At 46.1% G+C, this 18,338-nt stretch overlaps 3 protein-coding genes across 4 annotated transcripts; 1 reads left to right on the forward strand and 2 right to left on the reverse strand.

Annotated features, from left to right (window-relative positions):
• Positions 1-109: 109 nt before the first annotated feature.
• rnaseka (ribonuclease, RNase K a) lies at positions 110-995 on the reverse strand. Its single transcript, XM_069724698.1, has 3 exons — positions 532-995; positions 297-423; positions 110-170 (listed from the first exon to the last, which is right to left on the reverse strand). Exons 1-3 carry the CDS (start codon positions 645-647, stop codon positions 153-155), a joined length of 261 nt encoding a protein of 86 aa, XP_069580799.1. The 5' UTR covers positions 648-995; the 3' UTR covers positions 110-152.
• Positions 996-2,617: 1,622 nt separating this feature from the next.
• Positions 2,618-7,159, forward strand: LOC138636614 (chromatin complexes subunit BAP18). Of its 2 annotated transcripts, none has more exons than XM_069724697.1 (5): positions 2,618-3,115; positions 3,521-3,615; positions 3,858-4,081; positions 4,404-4,508; positions 6,765-7,159. In XM_069724697.1, the coding sequence occupies exons 1-5, from the start codon at positions 3,095-3,097 to the stop codon at positions 6,827-6,829; spliced, it is 510 nt and encodes a 169-aa protein (XP_069580798.1). In that variant the 5' UTR covers positions 2,618-3,094; the 3' UTR covers positions 6,830-7,159. The 2 variants fall into 2 exon arrangements, with proteins under 2 accessions (XP_069580798.1, XP_069580797.1); XM_069724696.1 differs by having other exon boundaries at positions 2,620-3,115; positions 3,843-4,081.
• A 4,185-nt stretch (positions 7,160-11,344) lies between these two features.
• LOC138636619 (P2Y purinoceptor 3) lies at positions 11,345-12,778 on the reverse strand. Its single transcript, XM_069724707.1, has one exon. It carries the CDS (start codon positions 12,764-12,766, stop codon positions 11,345-11,347), a length of 1,422 nt encoding a protein of 473 aa, XP_069580808.1. The 5' UTR covers positions 12,767-12,778.
• Between the last annotated feature and the right edge of the window lie 5,560 nt (positions 12,779-18,338).

Below are 18,338 nucleotides of genomic sequence, written 5' to 3' on the forward strand. Positions count from 1 at the left end.
TTTATGAACTAATACAAACAGTGCAGGAAAGCCCCCCCCCCCCCCCTCTCCCCTCGCAGTGATCAGAGGTAGAGTTCATCTCAGTGTTGATCCATAGTCTGGTTCCTGCAGCTGAGGTCAGCAGGCAGAGAGCTGCAGTCCAGCAGGGGGCGCTAGTGCACCAGATACTTCTACAGAACCAGCGACAGACATGAGACACGCTTTTAACATTAAACATGATATTAATGAGGGATTGATTATTATCATGTTATTAATGAGGGAAGGAGAAGATGATGATTATTAGTAGTATCATTGACCTTCTGCTTGTTGAGTCTCATCTGGCAGCAGGAGACGAGTCCACACAGCACGTAGAACGCTGCAGCGATGAAGCAGTTGTAGCTCATCTGGTTGTAGAGAGAGTAGATCCTCTGGGTCGGGGTGGGGCTAAACACGTATGTACAACAGAACACAGGAACATGTCACCAACACGTATGTACAACAGAACACAGGAACATGTCACCAACACGTATGTACAACAGAACACAGTCTTACTCTGGGAGCACGTCTTCCTCCGTCAGAGGAACGTCTTCGATCAGCACTGTTGAGTGCACGGAGAAGAAGACGCCCAACATGGCCTGAGACAGAGGACAGACACTATAAATCAACATGGAGACAGAGGACAGACACTATACATCACCATGGAGACAGAAGACAGACACTATCAATCACCATGGAGACAGAGGACAGACACTATAAATCACCATGGAGACAGAGAACAGACACTATAAATCACCATGGAGACAGAGGACAGACACTATAAATCACCATTGAGACAGAAGACAGACACTATAAATCACCATGGAGACAGGACAGACACTATAAATCACCATGGAGACAGAAGATAGACACTATAAATCACCATACTATAAATCACCATGGAGACAGACAGAACACAAGGACGTGCTGATGGTCCACAAAGAACCAAGGAGAACCTCGGAGGAGGTACCAGCTGGACCTAGAGGGGTCTGTCCATCAGTCACTTCCTGTTCCAGTGGGTCCATGAAGACGACCAGGAGACAGCACAGATAGTAGAGTACCTGTTTCGACTACACCCGTTTCTACTACACCTGTTTCTACTACACCCGTTTCTACTACACCTGTTTCTACCACACCCGTTTCTACTACACCCGTTTCTACTACACCTGTTTCGACTACACCCGTTTCGACTACACCCGTTTCTACACCTGTTTCTACACCTGTTTCGACTACACCTGTTTCGACTACACCCGTTTCTACTACACCTGTTTCGACTACACCCGTTTCTACTACACCCGTTTCTACTACACCCGTTTCTACACCTGTTTCGACTACACCTGTTTCTACTACACCTGTCACCTGTCAGAAACACATGAGCTGCTCCAGGAAGCAGCACAGATTGCAAAATGAAGGAATTGCTATTGAGAGTGTTGGACTTGGGCTCCTGCTAGTACAAAGCCAATATGTGTCAGCCTCCAGTCCTGCTTGTTCTTTAATGAAGCAACAGGAGAAGATGTCAGGCTTCAAGATATTTATTTAACAGCAGCAGAATCACCAGTTTCCAGAGCTCTGGGTCCAGACTATGTTTCTCTGACAACAACAGAGTATGTGTCAGTTCACGAAGTCTGAGCTCCTGACTTTCCCTGACCTTCTTCTTATAGTTCAGAAACCAAAAAGTCATGTGTGGTGATGTGTCCTTTGTTGGTTGGTGGAGGTGGTGGTTGTCTTCCTTCACACCCTGGAGTCCTCTAGGCAGTTCATGTTTATGCCTCAAAGAATAACAGTATGTGACCCCAAAGGTCACAGACCCCCCCCCCTGTGACCTTTTGGTTTGGCCCAGCAGTATCACTCTCATTCACAAACACAGCCTTTTGTCTACATTTTAGGATTAATAGTTGATAATACGACTTGATATATAAGTAATATGATATGGCATACATATATGTTGTATTATTGTAAACATAGCCTAGCACAGAATAGCACAAGAGTGAATCACAGAGATGACAGCAGAGACCACTCACCAGCATTATCACCCCCACGTGCTTACCACCATGCAGCACGCTGCGAGTTTAATCCACAGGTGAGTCCGTGCATCCTTAACGTTCCTCTGTTCGAGCTGCTGCTGTCAGCTGACTGTCGGCTGGACACCGGAAGTTCATAAAAGTTCGACCACTGACTGAAATATCAGAAATCACTTTTCAAACTGCAGATCTGCGTGTTGGATTGGACGGACTGTTGTGACGACAGCGTGACGTCTGTGACGTAATGAGACAAGCCCCAAATACTCTTAATATGTCAACGTTATTATATCCTGAACTGCTGTTTATGTTTTATTTATTTTATCTTGTAATTTATTTATTTACCCCGAACAGACATTATCGTTAATGAATTTATTTGATGTATGCATATTTCCATATGTGTTGTTCTAGTTGCACTGAGACATGCATTCAAGTTTGTGGGAAAAAACCCAGCAGATTAAAACATGAACACAAAGCCCTTCATCAGTGTTCATACTTGTCTGGTGTGACTTCTGTAACCAGCAGGTGTCGCTGTTCAATGCTTTCCATCGGCTCTCCGGTAGATGAATGGATTCTGATTGGAAGCTTCATTTCTTCCTGTGGTTTTAATATTTAGTTCCGGGTACAATGTGACCCGTTCATGTCTGTATTTTGAAATCTTTTCAATAAAGACTAAAAAAAGACCATCTTTATCAAGCTTCGTCCGCTGTTGTGGGACGGAACCTCGCACGCGGCGAACAATACGTCAGTGTTTGTGGATTACGAGGAGACCGTGAAGGCAGCAGATGCAGCAGCCGCGTCTCGGTGCTCATTGAGCGGGCAGAACCGCCTCTTCAGCGGGATATTCTTGGGCCTCCATCGGACGTAAAGAGCGATATGCGCCGCAGTGTTCCGGTGTCGTCCTCCCCCAGGCACAGGCTCTGAAACCGGGGGAGCCCCTAGCTAGCCGCTCCGCTGCGTCACGAGGAGCACCAGATGCTACTTAGCTCCCCTGTTAGCATCCTAGCAGCTGCTCATCCAGTGGAGGACGTGATTGAGAGCTCCGACGGACCTTCAGCACCATGACGTCAGCCTCCACCAAAGTAAGTCCTTCTCCTTCGGGGGGAACCTCTCGCGCAGCGTCACCTGAGGGGCTCCCGCCTCCTGCAGCCGTTGCACGAGCTCAGGTCTCAGCCTGACGTCACTGAGCAGGTCAGAAAGGTCTGCATCCCAAAACCACCTTCAGGGTCCTGATGCTCAGAAGTATGTGGACAGTCCTGGTCTGTCCTCTGATGTCTGAGACAGCACGAGCCTCCAGCTTCCTATCTGGACACCTGGCTGTCCTCTCTGTCCTCTCTGCAGGCGTCTCTATGCTTGTTTCCACCTGTCAGTCTGGTTCTGTCAGAACTTATAGTTCATGTTATTCTCTGTGTGTGCGTGTGTGTGTGTGTGTGTGTGTGTGTGTGTGTGTGTGTGTGTGTGTGTGTGTGTGTGTGTGTGTTGAACAGGTTGGGGAGATCTTCTCTGCTGCAGGAGCTGCCTTCACCAAACTAGGAGAACTTACCATGCAGCTCCACCCAGTGGCAGACTGCAGTCCTGCTGGGTAACACACACACACACACACACACACACACACACACACACACACACACACACACACACACACACACACACACACACACACACACACACACTGCTCTCAATAAATCAGTGGATTTATATGTGTGTGTGTGTGTGTGTGTGTGTGTGTGTGTGTGTGTGTGTGTTGTCCTGATAAAGGTACACACACCTGTGACCATGTGACCTGGTGTGATACTAAAGTCCTTTCAGCCCCCTCCCTCCCAGCAGTCAGACCAAGAGCTCCGTGAAGAGGAAGCTGTATGAAGACGGAGCTCCGCCCACCTCCTCCGATGGCCCCAAGAAAGTCCTGAAGAAAGCCGGCGCTGCTGTTGCCAGGGCGATGCCGGGCACCCCAGCTGTCCTTTCCGTGTCCACAACCCAGGTGGTGTCATCGGGACTGCAGGGCCCCCCCTCTGGTCAACCCCCTCTGAAGAAACAGAAGACTGCAGGTGAGTCCGATCCACCAATCAGAGGCCTCAGTCACCGTTTAAATATCATGAAAGGTCCTGAAATATGTTTCTTCATGAGGTGGAAGCAGAGATGGAAACATTTCTGTTAGTAGTCAGGTGATCACCATCATCTTTACTGTCGTCATCCTACTGCTGAACATACGTGTTCCCTCCACTGTCACCTCACTCATGTTTAAAAAATAGTAAATTGATTTACACTTATTATATCAAACCAGTTTGTGTTACACAGTCACACAGGAAGCTGCATCATGTCCTGCTGCACTCTAAAGTCACCTACTTTACTGTGTGTGTGTGTGTGTAGATGTGACCCTCAGCGCTCTCAATGACTCAGATGTCAACAGTGATCTTGTGGACATGGAGGGACTTGAAGGATCCAACTCCAAAAAACTCAACAACTTTGATCAAGGTGAAGTTCATGATCAGCTGGAAGTCTGTGTGTGTGTGTGTGTGTGTGTGTGTGTGTGTGTGTGTGTGTGTGTGTGTGTGTGTGTGTGTGTGTGTGTGTGTGTGTGTGTGTGTGTGTGTGTGAGTGTCCACCAGCCTGCTGTATTGGTGAACTGATGGTGCACATTTAAACAGGTCATGGTGATATGTTCTCTCCACACACTGCTGCACTGAGGTTCTCTCTGAATGGAGCACATTAATATCTTCAACACACTAACGCACTAACGCTGTAACACACTAACACACTAACGCACTAACGCTGTAACACACTAACACACTAACGCTGTAACACACTAACGCTGTAACACACTAACACACTAACGCACTAACGCTGTAACACACTAACACACTAATGCTGTAACACACTAACGTTGTAACACACTAACGCTGTAACACACTAACACACTAACGTTGTAACACACTAACGCTGTAACACACTAACACACTAACGTTGTAACACACTAACGCTGTAACACACTAACACACTAACGCTGTAACACACTAACACACTAATGTTGTAACACTAACGCTGTAACACACTAACGCTGTAACACACTAACGCTGTAACACACTAACACACTAACGTTGTAACACACTAACGCTGTAACACACTAACACACTAACGCTGTAACACACTAACACACTAATGTTGTAACACTAACGCTGTAACACACTAACGCTGTAACACACTAACGCTGTAACACACTAACACAGTAACGCTGTAACACACTAACGCTGTAACACAGTAACGCTGTAACACACTAACGCTGTAACACACTAACGCGTAACACACTAACGCTGTAACACACTAACGTTGTAACACACTAACGCTGTAACACACTAACGCTGTAACACAGTAACGCTGTAACACACTAACGTTGTAACACAGTAACGCTGTAACGCAGTAACACACTAATGCAGTAACGCTGTAACACAGTAACGCTGTAACACAGTAACGCTGTAACACAGTAACGCTGTAACACACTAACGCTGTATCACACTAACGCTGTAACACACTAACGCTGTAACACACTAACGCTGTAACACACTAACGTTGTAACAGACTAACGCTGTAACACTAACACACTAACGCTGTAACACACTAACGCTGTAACACACTAACGCTGTAACACACTAACGTAACACACTAACGCTGTAACGTACTAACACAGTAACGCTGTAACACAGTAACGCTGTAACACACTAACGTTGTAACACAGTAACACACTAACGCTGTAACACACTAACGTTGTAACGCAGTAACGCTGTAACACACTAATGCAGTAACGCTGTAACACACTAACACACTAACGCTGTAACACACTAACACACTAACACACTAACGCTGTAACACACTAACACACTAACGCTATAACACACTAACGCTGTAACACAGTAACGCTGTAACATACTAACACAGTAACGCTGTAACACACTAACGTTGTAACACAGTAACACACTAACGCTGTAACACACTAACGTTGTAACGCAGTAACGCTGTAACACACTAATGCAGTAACGCTGTAACACAGTAACGCTGTAACACACTAACACACTAACACACTAACACACTAACGCTGTAACACACTAACACACTAACGCTATAACACACTAACGCTGTAACACACTAACGCTGTAACACACTAACGCTGTAACGCACTAACGTTGTAACGCAGTAACGCTGTAACGCACTAACGCTGTAACGCACTAACGCTGTAACGCACTAACGTTGTAACGCAGTAACACACTAACGCTGTAACGCACTAACGCTGTAACGCAGTAACGCACTAACGTTGTAACACAGTAACGCTGTAACGCACTAACGTTGTAACGCAGTAACGCTGTAACACACTAACGCTGTAACACAGTAACGCTGTAACACAGTAACGCTGTAACACACTAACGCTGTAACGCAGTAACGCACTAACGCTGTATCACACTAACGCTGTAACGCAGTAACACACTAACGCAGTAACGCTGTAACACACTAACACACTAACGCTGTAACACACTAACACAACAGTGTTACTGTGTTTTAACACTTTCAGTCATGGTCACATCCTCAGTCTGATGGATCCTCCATGTTGGATGAAAACACAGCAGTGATCACACATCCTTCATCACCGTGAACACACTGGATATGTCACACACCCTACCTGTTTATTGATGTACACCTGGAGGAGGAGTTTGGTCTTTTCATGAGATCCTGTCTCCTTAGATACCCTGAACCTAGACTCCAGCCTCATCATGACCCCTGGTGACCTTCCTCTGCTCTCCCGCTGACCTCCCACTTCCTGTGGACTTCAGATGGACACTGACTCGTGGAGAACACTGGGCCGGCCGGACCCCCCCCCCGTTCCATGCCTCAAATGTGTTTGGATCACCTTTCACTGCAGGACTCATCGACGACTCTCCGTCGGAGCATCCAGAAAATCCTGCGACTGATGGGGCTGAAGCATTCAGACAGTGCTGTTTGAAGACTTCAGTTCATACTTATCACAGTATAAACTGCTGTGCTCCTTCACAGCGCCTCCATGTGGAGCTTGTGTGTACTGCAGGACGATGGAACACCGTGATTTTGTGTAGAGAAACTAATAAAGCATCATGTTTTCACCTCTGGTTTATATTCACTTCAGAGACTCAACATTTAACATAATTCATCTTTTATCTCTGGGCTGTTTTAGAGCAGCATTATTCTTCAGGTGGAGTCTAAAACCAGGAGCAGGAAGTGGGCGGGGCTCCTTCATGCTGAGTTGACAGTAAAGTGCAGACGACATAGAGCAACACATGTGAGCTTTTTCACACTTTTATTAAGTCAGTTCCAGTCATCATGAAAACATTACATGGCGCTCTGATTGGAGGGTTCACTGTCAAAGAGAATGAGAAAAGTGATGGAGGTGACAAGGGGATGGAGGTGATGAAGATGATGGTGAGTGTCTGACAGCAGCAGCACATATCACACTGGCAGTGCAGAGAAATACCAGTAATGATGTGCTGCTACTGCCTCACACACACACCCTGTGTGCTGACCTCTGCATTGATGTGAGGAGACTTCATGAATTTCTACAAGTCAAATAAAACTTAAAAGCTTCATCTTCCAGCTTGAGTTGAACTTCTGCTGTCTGTGTAGAATTCAGATGTGATGACACACACACACACTCACACACACACACTCACACACTCTGACTGGATCTCTACAGATCACATTTATCAGTCACACTAATTTCTTGTTTTTATAATTCTGAGACCTAGAGACACGAGGACAGAGACAGGTCTGGGATCAGGTCTGGTATCAGGTCTAGTATCAGGTCTGGGATCAGGTCTGGGATCAGGTCTAGTATCAGGTCTGGGATCAGGTCTAGTATCAGGTCTGGGATCAGGTCTGCTGAATCTTCCAGGGCTCACAGTGGCAGCACGTCATGATTTGGAGTGACTCAGCACATTTCTGCAAAACATGATGTGCTGCTAGAGCGCAGCCTGAACTCCACCAGCAGGTCCTCGGGGTCCGTCGGACACCTGAACACAACACGATGCCTTCACTTCATTCTCTGAACATGAAGTTGGTGGAGAGTCCAGGCAGACGTGTTCGATCAGCAGACTGGAGGAGGAGGAAGAGTGGATCTGTCACAAACAGTTATTTACTGTAAAAAAATAATCATTTGAAAAATTTCAAGCTTTGAATAAACTGGTAAGACTATCTTAATGTTGTATTATATGTTATTATATCTATTATTATATGTATTATGGTATATGTATTATATATGTTATTATATCTATTATTATTTGTATTATATCCATTATTGTATGTGTTATGTCATATGTATTATATGTTATTATATCTATTATTATATGTATTATATATATGTGATGCTGTGGTTTGTCAAGTTATAGAGAAAACTCTTTAAACATATTGCAGCTGATAAATTAATTATTAATCAGCAGCTTCAAGTCCAGTAAAACTCTTTTCTCTGACCGTGTGACGTCACTTCCAGCGACTGTGACGTGGGACAGACATTTGAAACACCAGTGGACTTTATATTGATCAAATCTATTGATCAGTTCTGATGATGAGGAACACTCAGTTATAACTAATAACTATGAGCTGCAGACTAGGTGGGGGTGTCCGGGCCGGGTGGAGCAGGGGACGGGGCTCCGGTCACACACCGCTCCGTCTGAGCTTCGGTCCACCGGCTCCGCTGGTTCCCGCTGAGGTGTCGGCTCGATTTAATCCGGTTAACATGGAGCTGTAAGGCGGGTGAGGTGGCGGCGGACGGCCGGATGGGGCTGGGGGCTGCGGGGAGGGGGCTGTGGCTGGGGGAGTGTCCGCTTCTCCACCTACTCACTTATCTCCAAACTCTTTTGTACCGAAATATACAAACAAGTCGTCTAATGTTACCGGCGGGCTATACGGAGAAACGGCCGGGAGCTGTGTAACAGCGAGCCGCCGGAGAGGACCCGGAGGAGCTGCGGACCGGAGAGGCTTCGAGGCGGCAGCCTTTGTCTCAGCCCGCCGCTGTCAGGTCGCCTCTCACGGCTGCACCGCTCTGTACCACCGGCCTGTCTGTCCATATAAACACGGCCTAACGCTCCATTACTTCACCATTAATATGAATAAAATCACAAGTAATCAAGTGTATCAGTTCTTATCAAAAGTGTGTAAAATATAAACTTCTTACCTCCCAGAGACAAATGTCGGACAGAGAAGTGGAGATCTCCGGTCTGAGATCAGAAATAAACCGGAGATGTGTGAAATAGTGATGAAGCTCTGAGTCCGAGGACGGTTTGAAAGTGGCGCCAACCGCCGCGCTGCTCTTCTCCCCCCGCCGCCGTCACTCACCGAAAATCCGCAAAAATCCAAACGGCCGTACAGCGACGTGTCAGCGGAACCAAAATGTACCTGTCCACCGGCACAACCGGGCCGTGCGGTCGCTGCTCAAAAAGACGGCTCCTACGATTTTTATTTAATTTTTATGTTAAATTCAAATAACCGTCAGAAGCTTTTCGGTGCCGCGGTGCATGACGGGAGATGACATGGGGCGGTTGTGTTTTGAATTTCGAACTGGTCGGAGCGGGGAGAGGAGGGGGCCACTGGCTCCCCCTGCAGGCCTCTGGGGGAACATGTGTGTGGAGACCTTTGTCAACACTTACCAAGTCATACTTTGTACACTGAAGTTAATGAGACCTTCTGACTGAGGCTTCCACAGATCACAGTATTTTATTTTTTAGCAAACTGTAACCTGCTATTTTATTTCACGCAGTTTTCATCCAGATGTTGCAGAAAAGGAACAGATAACATCCTGTAGATATGTCTGAATGAAAGCGGTGGCTATAATATTCAGTGTCGGATTTACAATTTCGGTTTATATTTTGGAGGACTTGCTATAGCATGTCGACCAAAATATGAAAAAAATTGTCATATTTAGTCATATTAAAGAAGTATGACTTTTTTTGCTATTTCTGACGACATGCTAATTTCGTTCAAATTATGGAAGCCAGCATCATGGTGTTGTCAGGGTTGTTGTCTCCCAGTCTAAAGGTACTGGGTTCGATTCCCGCCTGGGACTTTCTATGTGGAATTTGCACGTTCCTGCAAAACTAATAAAGTAAAGGTTGTCAACCATAACATGGATGACTAAATTATGCATGTTGTCCATAATGTAAAACATTACATTCAAGCAAGAACATGCAGTCCTCCACGAACTAAGTTCCAGAACCCCTATCGAACCCAGAACCTCCTGATTGTGAGACGACAACACCAGCTTGGAACTGCACAATTTCATTGCCTTTATTTTTTTTATTTTATATGTACTGTATTAATCCCCGAGGGGAAATTTTTTCGCTACAGCAGCATCTCGGGAGGGAGATGCTGTAACAGGCTGCCAAGACCGCGGCGCCATCTAACCTCAGGTGCATGTTTTTTGGGTGTTGGGAGGAAGCCGGAGAACCCGGAGAGACCCCACGCAAGCACAGAGAGAACATACAAACTCCGCACAGAAATGCCCAGGACCGGATTCGAACCCGGAACCTTTTTTGCTGTGAGGCGACAATGCTAACCAGTGTGCCGCTTGTTTGACTTATAGCACTTATATGACTTTTAAACTTTTTATGGAAGAGTGATCAATGGTGTAGAGGTTGGCATTGTTGCCTCCCATTCAAGAGGTTCGAGACTCGCCCTGGGAAGATGACATTAACATCTGAGATGAAAAGCCAAGTGAAGGGCAAGAATTGAACCTGTACCCTTCTAAAGTCACACTATAGTATGTCGTCTGAAATATGATCAAAAAGTCATACTATAGCATGTCGTCTAAAATATGATAAAAAAGTCATACTATAGCATGTCATCTATAATATGATAAAAAAGTCATACTATAGCATGTCGTCTATAATATGATAATAAAGTCACACTATAGCATGTCGTCTATAATATGATAAAAAAGTCACACTATAGCATGTCGTCTATAATATGATAAAAAAGTCACACTATAGCATGTCGTCAGAAACAGCACAAGCAGTCATGCTTTTTTAATGTTGACCAAAGAGTGATAAAAAAGTCTTTTTAAATATTTTGGACATCATGCAATAGTATGACTTTTTTCCACGATGAAATCAGCATCGTGGATATTAATCAGTGGATCCAGTGTCCACGTTTTCAGCCTGTAGGTTCAGAGCCGTGACGTTCATGTTGTATTTGTCCAACAGGAAATCGTCTTTGTAAAAAGGAACTCGAGGCGTCGTGGTTAATCTTTAATCATCACTTCACTACAAAGATACATCAGTAGATCTACAACTCATTCCTCATTAAACTATATATGTAACGTTTGCTCTGTTCACATATGACGGACTGTGAAACGTTTTATTCTCTTCATTTTCAATCCTGTGATCCCTCCCTCCCTCACCCCGACCCTCTCCTTTTCCCATCATTCTCAGCGGCAGCAGAAGTGCCCCGTGTCGTTGGGTGTTGGGCTTCACTGCTTGGCAGCAGGGGGCTCCCCCCTTGTCTTTAGTGAGGAAGTAAAGGAGGGCGTTGAGCCATGCATTGAAGGAAGCCAGCGGCCTGGTGATCTTGTAGCACATGGAGACCGTGGTCATGGTGGGACACGGGACTCTCCGGGTCACTTTGAGCAGGAGGAAGACGGTCCTGGTGACGTGGAAAGGGAAGAAGCACAGAGCGAAGAGTAGTGTGATAGTGATGATGGTCCTGATAGACTTACGCCTGCGACTGGCATACGGGGAGTGAGCGCCAAGAAAGATGGAAACCCCGTTATCTCTCCCCCCCGCCCGCAGCAGTTCATCGCTTCCTCCTCGTCCTCCACGTCCTCTCCCCACTGCAGCAGAACAGCTCCTCTCTTTTCTGTCCCCTCCTTCGTGTCCTCCCTCCGTCAGACCTCCGTGGGACAACGGCTGAGAGCGCAGAGTCCGAAATATGGTGATAACGACGTGCGAGTAGCACCAGGCGATGATGGCGAAGGGCACGAAGAAGCCCAGCAGATGTAGAGTGATGCCGTAGGGAACGTAATCAGGGAACTCCTGATCTATGGCATCGTCCCAGCAGTTCTGGTACTGCTCAATGAGCCCTCCCACATTACCATCTACCGATGACATGTCAGGGCTTGGGTTATCCACACCTGTGCTTCCTTTGCTCCCAGTCCCTGATGATCTGGTCACATGACCGGTCTGAGCAAATCGGAAGATAGGACAGGTCAAAGCAAACACGACAATCCAAACCAGGACACACGTACACTTGACCGCCTTCTTAGTCTCCAGCGTGATCCCCCTCATCGGGTGGCAGATGCCCAGGTACCTGTGGACGGAGATGCAGGTGAGGAAGAAGATGGAGCAGTAGAGGTTGAAGTAGAAGAGGAACCGAACCAGGCGGCACATGAAGTCCCCGAAGACCCAGCGGTCACGCATGACGTAACTGGCCACGAGAAAGGGCAGAGACAGGCCGTACATGAAGTCGGTGGAGGCCAGGTTGACCATGTAGATCAGAGAGGCGGTCCAGCGCTTGGTCCGGCGGACGGAGCGGAACAGAACCACGGAGTTCAGGGAGATGCTGAAGATGAAGGTGAAAGAGTAACAGATGGGGAGGAAGATGTACTTGTAGGACTCCTCAATGCTGCATGACGGAGGTGGAGGGGTGGAGGAGGTGGAGGGGGAACTGATGATGTCATGGAAGATGGCCAGGCTGATGTTGGGAGGAGCGCCGCCTCCGGCTGACATGGTGAGGGATGAGGAGGTGTTCATGTGAAGGAGAAGCTGGAGGAGGGTGGAGCTGCTGTGGTCGGACTTCGCTCAAACTTCCTCCCCATCATCCTGCTGTCCCGCTGTGATCTGGATTCTAGAGGATCTCGAGTTTACCTGGAAATAAAAAGACACACGAGTCATCCTCTAGGGTTTTATTTCATCTGATTCATCAGTACTGGACCTTTGATCCGCACACTGACTGCTTCACTTTGGTTTGTCTGTTTAAATCCAGTCATTCTGGAAGAGTTTCATTGTTAGCAGATTAAATCCACCAGGTGGTGGTTGAAGAAGTCCTTCAAAGAGGACAAACACAGTGATCTCCACCAACCAACCAGGTTACAGTTCACCTTGGTTCTAGAGTCAATTTAGAATTCATGTTATAATAATAATATACACTTATTAGCATTAAAGTTCTGCTGTGCAAAATAAAAAGACGTTCATCCCTCTCAGTGTTTATTCGTTTGTTTGATTGATTGTTATTTTAGTTTTTTAGAACTATTACCTGATGAACAAAGAGTGATATGTTATTACATTTTATGATAATTACTTTCTGATCCACCTTTGTATTGTCGAGATCTGTTCTTCTTTTGTACCTCTATGCTGTCCTTTTCTGTCTCTGCTCTCCTCTCACCCCAACCGGTCGAGGCAGATGGCCGCCCACCTCTGATCCCGGTTCTGATAACAGATGCTCCGCCCACCTCTGAGCCCGGTTCTGTTAACAGATGCTCCGCCCACCTCTGATTCTGGTTCTGTGGAGGTTTCTTCCTGTTAGAGAGTTTTTCTTCCCTCTGTTGGAGGTTTTTCTCCCTTTAAGAGGAGTTTTTTCCTCCTAGTTTATGTGGGAATTGTTGAATTGTTGAATTGTTGGTTTCTCTGTATAATATTGTAAAGTCTTGCTGTAAAGACTTTAATGTGTTAAGTGCCATGAAATAACCTGTGTTGTGATTTGGTGATGTATAAATAAAGTTGAATTGAAAGTTGAATTGAATCTACTATAATAAATGATGATTGTGCTGTAAATCTGACGTCAGAGAGGCTGGATGAATAAAACTTTGCTGTCTAACTGGGATCTGTTCCTGCTGCTGATGTCCTCAGTTCTCTGAATGTCTGCCTGAATCCCTCCAATCTCACCTCCATCAAACAGTAGAAGAAGTAGGTATCAGTAGAAAGGGTGGAGGTCGGTTTCAGCAGAAAGGGTGGAGGTCGGTTTCAGCAGAAAGGGTGGGGGTCGGTTTCAGTAGAAAGGGTGGAGGTCGGTTTGTTTGAACAACTCTCTCCGCTGACCGTCTGTTGGCTGCTGATCCGTCTTCTTGTTTGTCTTCCTGTGGACGAAGAGACGCTGATTCAGGAGCTTCTCACCCCATTAACTCAGCAATGAGTAACCACACCACACCACGTCCTCACGTCCGTCCCCCACTGACTGACAGGAGACACCTCAGTGCCTGATGTCTCCATGATCTGACTTCCTGTCACATGATGAGAGTGAGACGATCTCTGTGAGGCGTTCGTCCTCTCTGAGCGTCCCTCAGCTGTGTTTGTGTTCACTGATTCATCTGCAGGTGAAACCAGCACTTCTCTGTAGTTCCAGTAAATAAGGGTCCGTGTCCACCAGGAACATGACATATGAAGGGTCCGTGTCCACCAGGAACATGACATATGAAGGGTCCGTGTCCACCAGGAACATGACATATGAAGGGTCCGTGTCCACCAGGAACATGATATATTGACATATTAACAGAGACAACACGCATGTAGACATAATTTCTGCTTTAATGATTAATGGAGAAGGAAGTCGCGATGGGAGGAGAGCAGCAGGAGCAGTGAAGCTGTTCCTCCACGTAGACCGGACCAGTACCACGTAGACCGGTCTGATCCGGTACCACGTAGACTGCAGGCTCCAACCTCATTTTGGTCAATTATGTAACTCATAAGAACCTTCCACAGATATAAAACCACAAGGTTCAATATAAAAACCCACAAACACACGAGGAAACTAGCGGAGAGATAATAAAAGGATCATAAATGAAATAAAAGGATCATAAATAAAAGAAGATTTATCGACAGGTTAACCGCCGGTCTGAATAAGAATTATTATCCAACGTGTCTCATGATTTTACTGCAGAGACAAAGATGTCACGTTTTTCTGTCGACTCTATTCATTTCACTTAAACATGAAAAACTATCTGAATGTGAATCATCAGACCTGAATCCAGATGTTCTCCTCATCTGGTTCTGGTTCTGCTGCAGGTTTCTTCCTGTGAAAGGAAGTTTTTCATTCCAGCTGTTGCTCATCTTGGACTCAACCTGGCTGTCATTTATCAGGATTTATCATCTCATTCAACTAAAATTTAAATCTTTCACTGAATCTTTTCTTTAGTTGATAAAAAGACTTTCAGTCTTCTGAAGAAGCTCAAATGAAAAGTTGTTTTCCTGCAGCAGCTGATAGTTTCTGAGAGTTTCTGTAGAAATATAGTTTTAAATGTTACAGATCAAATGTTTAAAGATGAACTGTTTTAATGCTGCGACACACATTAACAGCACGTTAACAGCACACCTCAACAGCACACACGTTAACAGCACACGTTAACAGCATATGCTAACAGCACACATTAACAGCACACGCAAAGACCAAACGTTAAAAGCACAAGTTAACAGCACACATGTTAAGAGCACACCTGTTAACAGCACACGTTAACAGCACACACGTTAAAAGTAAGTTAACAGCACACCTGTTAACAGCACACGTTAACAGAACAAATAAAGGGCACACACGTTAACAGGACATATTAACAGCATACACGTTAAGAGCACACGTTAACAGCACACACATTAACAGAACATGTTAACAGCACACAAGTTAACAGCACAAATGTTACACGTTAACAGCACACACATGAACAGCACACGTTAACAGCACATGTTAACAGCACACACATTAACAGCACACGCGCTAAATGCACAAATGTTAATAGCACACGTTAACAGCACATGTTAACAGCACACGTTAACAGCACACGTTAACAGCACACGTTAACAGCTCACACGTTAACAGCACACACATTAATAGCACACATTAACAGCACACACGTTAACAGCACATGTTAAAAGCAAAAACGTTAACAGCACACATTAATAGCACATGTTAACAGCACACGTTAACAGCACACACACGTTAACAGCACACGTTAACAGCACACACGTTAACAGCACACACATTAATAGCACACATTAACAGCACACACGTTAACAACAGTTAAAAGCACACGTTAACAGCACAGCACACGTTAACAGCACACGTTAACAACAGTTAACAGCACAGTTAACAGCACACGTTAACAGCACATGTTAACAGCACACGTTAACAGCACACACACGTTAACAGCACACGTTAACAGCACACACATTAAGAGAACTAACGTTAACAGCACATGTTAACGTGTGCTGTTAACAACACATACGTTAAAAGCACGTTAACAGCACGCATGTTAAAAGCACACGTTAACAGCACAAGTTCACAGCACAGCACAGCACACAGCACACGTTAACAGCACACGTTAACAGCACACACGTTAAAAGAGTGTTAACAGCACATGTTAACAGCACACGTTAACAGCACACACATTAACAGCACACACGTTAACAGCACACGTTAACAGCACACGTTAACAGCACACGTTAACAACAGCACACACGTTAACAGCAGAGTTCACAGCACACACGTTACACAGCACACACTGTTAACAGCACACGTTAACAGCACACACGTTCACAGCACACACGTTAACAGCACACGTTAACAGCACGTTCACAGCACTGTTAACAGCACACGTTAACAGCACACGTTAACAGCACACGTTAACAGCACACGTTAACAGCACAAGTTCACAGCACACGTTAACAGCACACGTTAACAGCACACGTTAACAGCACACGTTAACAGCACACGTTCACAGCACACGTTCACAGCACACGTTCACAGCACATGTTCACAGCACACGTTCACAGCATAAGTTCACAGCACACGTTAACAGCACACGTTAACACACACACACACGTTCACAGCACAGCACACGTTAACAGCACAAGTTCACAGCACACGTTAACAGCACACGTTAACAGCACAAGTTAACAGCACACGTTCAACAGCACACGTTAACAGCACAAGTTCACACAGCACACAAGTTCACAGCACACGTTAACAGCACACGTTAACAACGTTCACAGCACACGTTCACACAGCACACGTTAACAGCACACGTTAACAGCACACGTTCACAGCAGAAGTTCACAGCACACGTTCACAGCACACGTTCACAGCACACGTTCACAGCACAAGTTCACAGCACACGTTCACAGCACACGTTAACAGCAGCACACGTTCACAGCACACGTTCACAGCACACGTTCACAGTTAACAGCACACGTTCACAGCACACGTTCACAGCACACGTTAACAGCACAAGTTCACAGCACACGTTAACAGGACACGTTCAACAGTTAACACACACGTTAACACACACGTTAACAGCACACGTTCACAGCACACGTTAACAGCACACGTTCACAGCACACGTTCACAGCACACGTTCACAGCACACGTTCACAGCACACGTTCACAGCACACGTTCACAGCACACGTTCACAGCACACGTTCACAGCACAAGTTCACAGCACACGTTCACAGCACAGTTCACAGCACACGTTCACAGCACAGTTCACAGCACACGTTCACAGCACACGTTAACAACAGCACACGTTCACAGCAGCAAGTTCACAGCACACGTTCACAGCACACGTTAACAGCACACGTTCACAGCACACGTTCACAGCACACGTTCACAGCACAGCACAGCACACGTTCACAGCAGTTCACAGCACACGTTCACAGCACACGTTCACAGCACAAGTTCACAGCACACGTTCACAGCACACGTTCACAGCACACGTTCACAGCACACGTTAACAGCACACGTTCACAGCACACGTTCACAGGACACGTTAACAGCACAAGTTCACAGCACACGTTAACAGCACAAGTTCACAGCACACGTTAACAGCACACGTTCACAGCACAAGTTCACAGCACACGTTAACAGCACAAGTTCACAGCACACGTTCACAGCACACGTTCACAGCACACAGTTCACAGCACACGTTCACAGCACACGTTAACAGCACACGTTCACAGCACACGTTCACAGCACACGTTAACAGCACACGTTCACAGCACACGTTCACAGCACACGTTAACAGCACACAGCACACGTTAACAGCACACGTTCACAGCACACGTTAACAGCACACGTTCACAGCACAGCGTTCACAGACACACACGTTCACAGCACACGTTCACAGCACAGCACACGTTCACACAGCACACGTTAACAGCACAAGTTCACAGCACACGTTCACAGCACAAGTTAACACAGCACACGTTCACACAGTTAACAGCAGAAGTTCACAGCACACGTTAACAGCACAAGTTCACAGCACACGTTAACAGCACACGTTCACAGCACACGTTAACAGCACAAGTTCACAGCACACG

Source organism: Brachyistius frenatus, unplaced genomic scaffold (genome assembly GCF_029030835.1).
Source record: "Brachyistius frenatus isolate BFR_SWC_R1_liver_20210118 unplaced genomic scaffold, ASM2903083v1 Contig_391, whole genome shotgun sequence".
NCBI classification, from domain to species: Eukaryota; Metazoa; Chordata; class Actinopteri; family Embiotocidae; genus Brachyistius; species Brachyistius frenatus.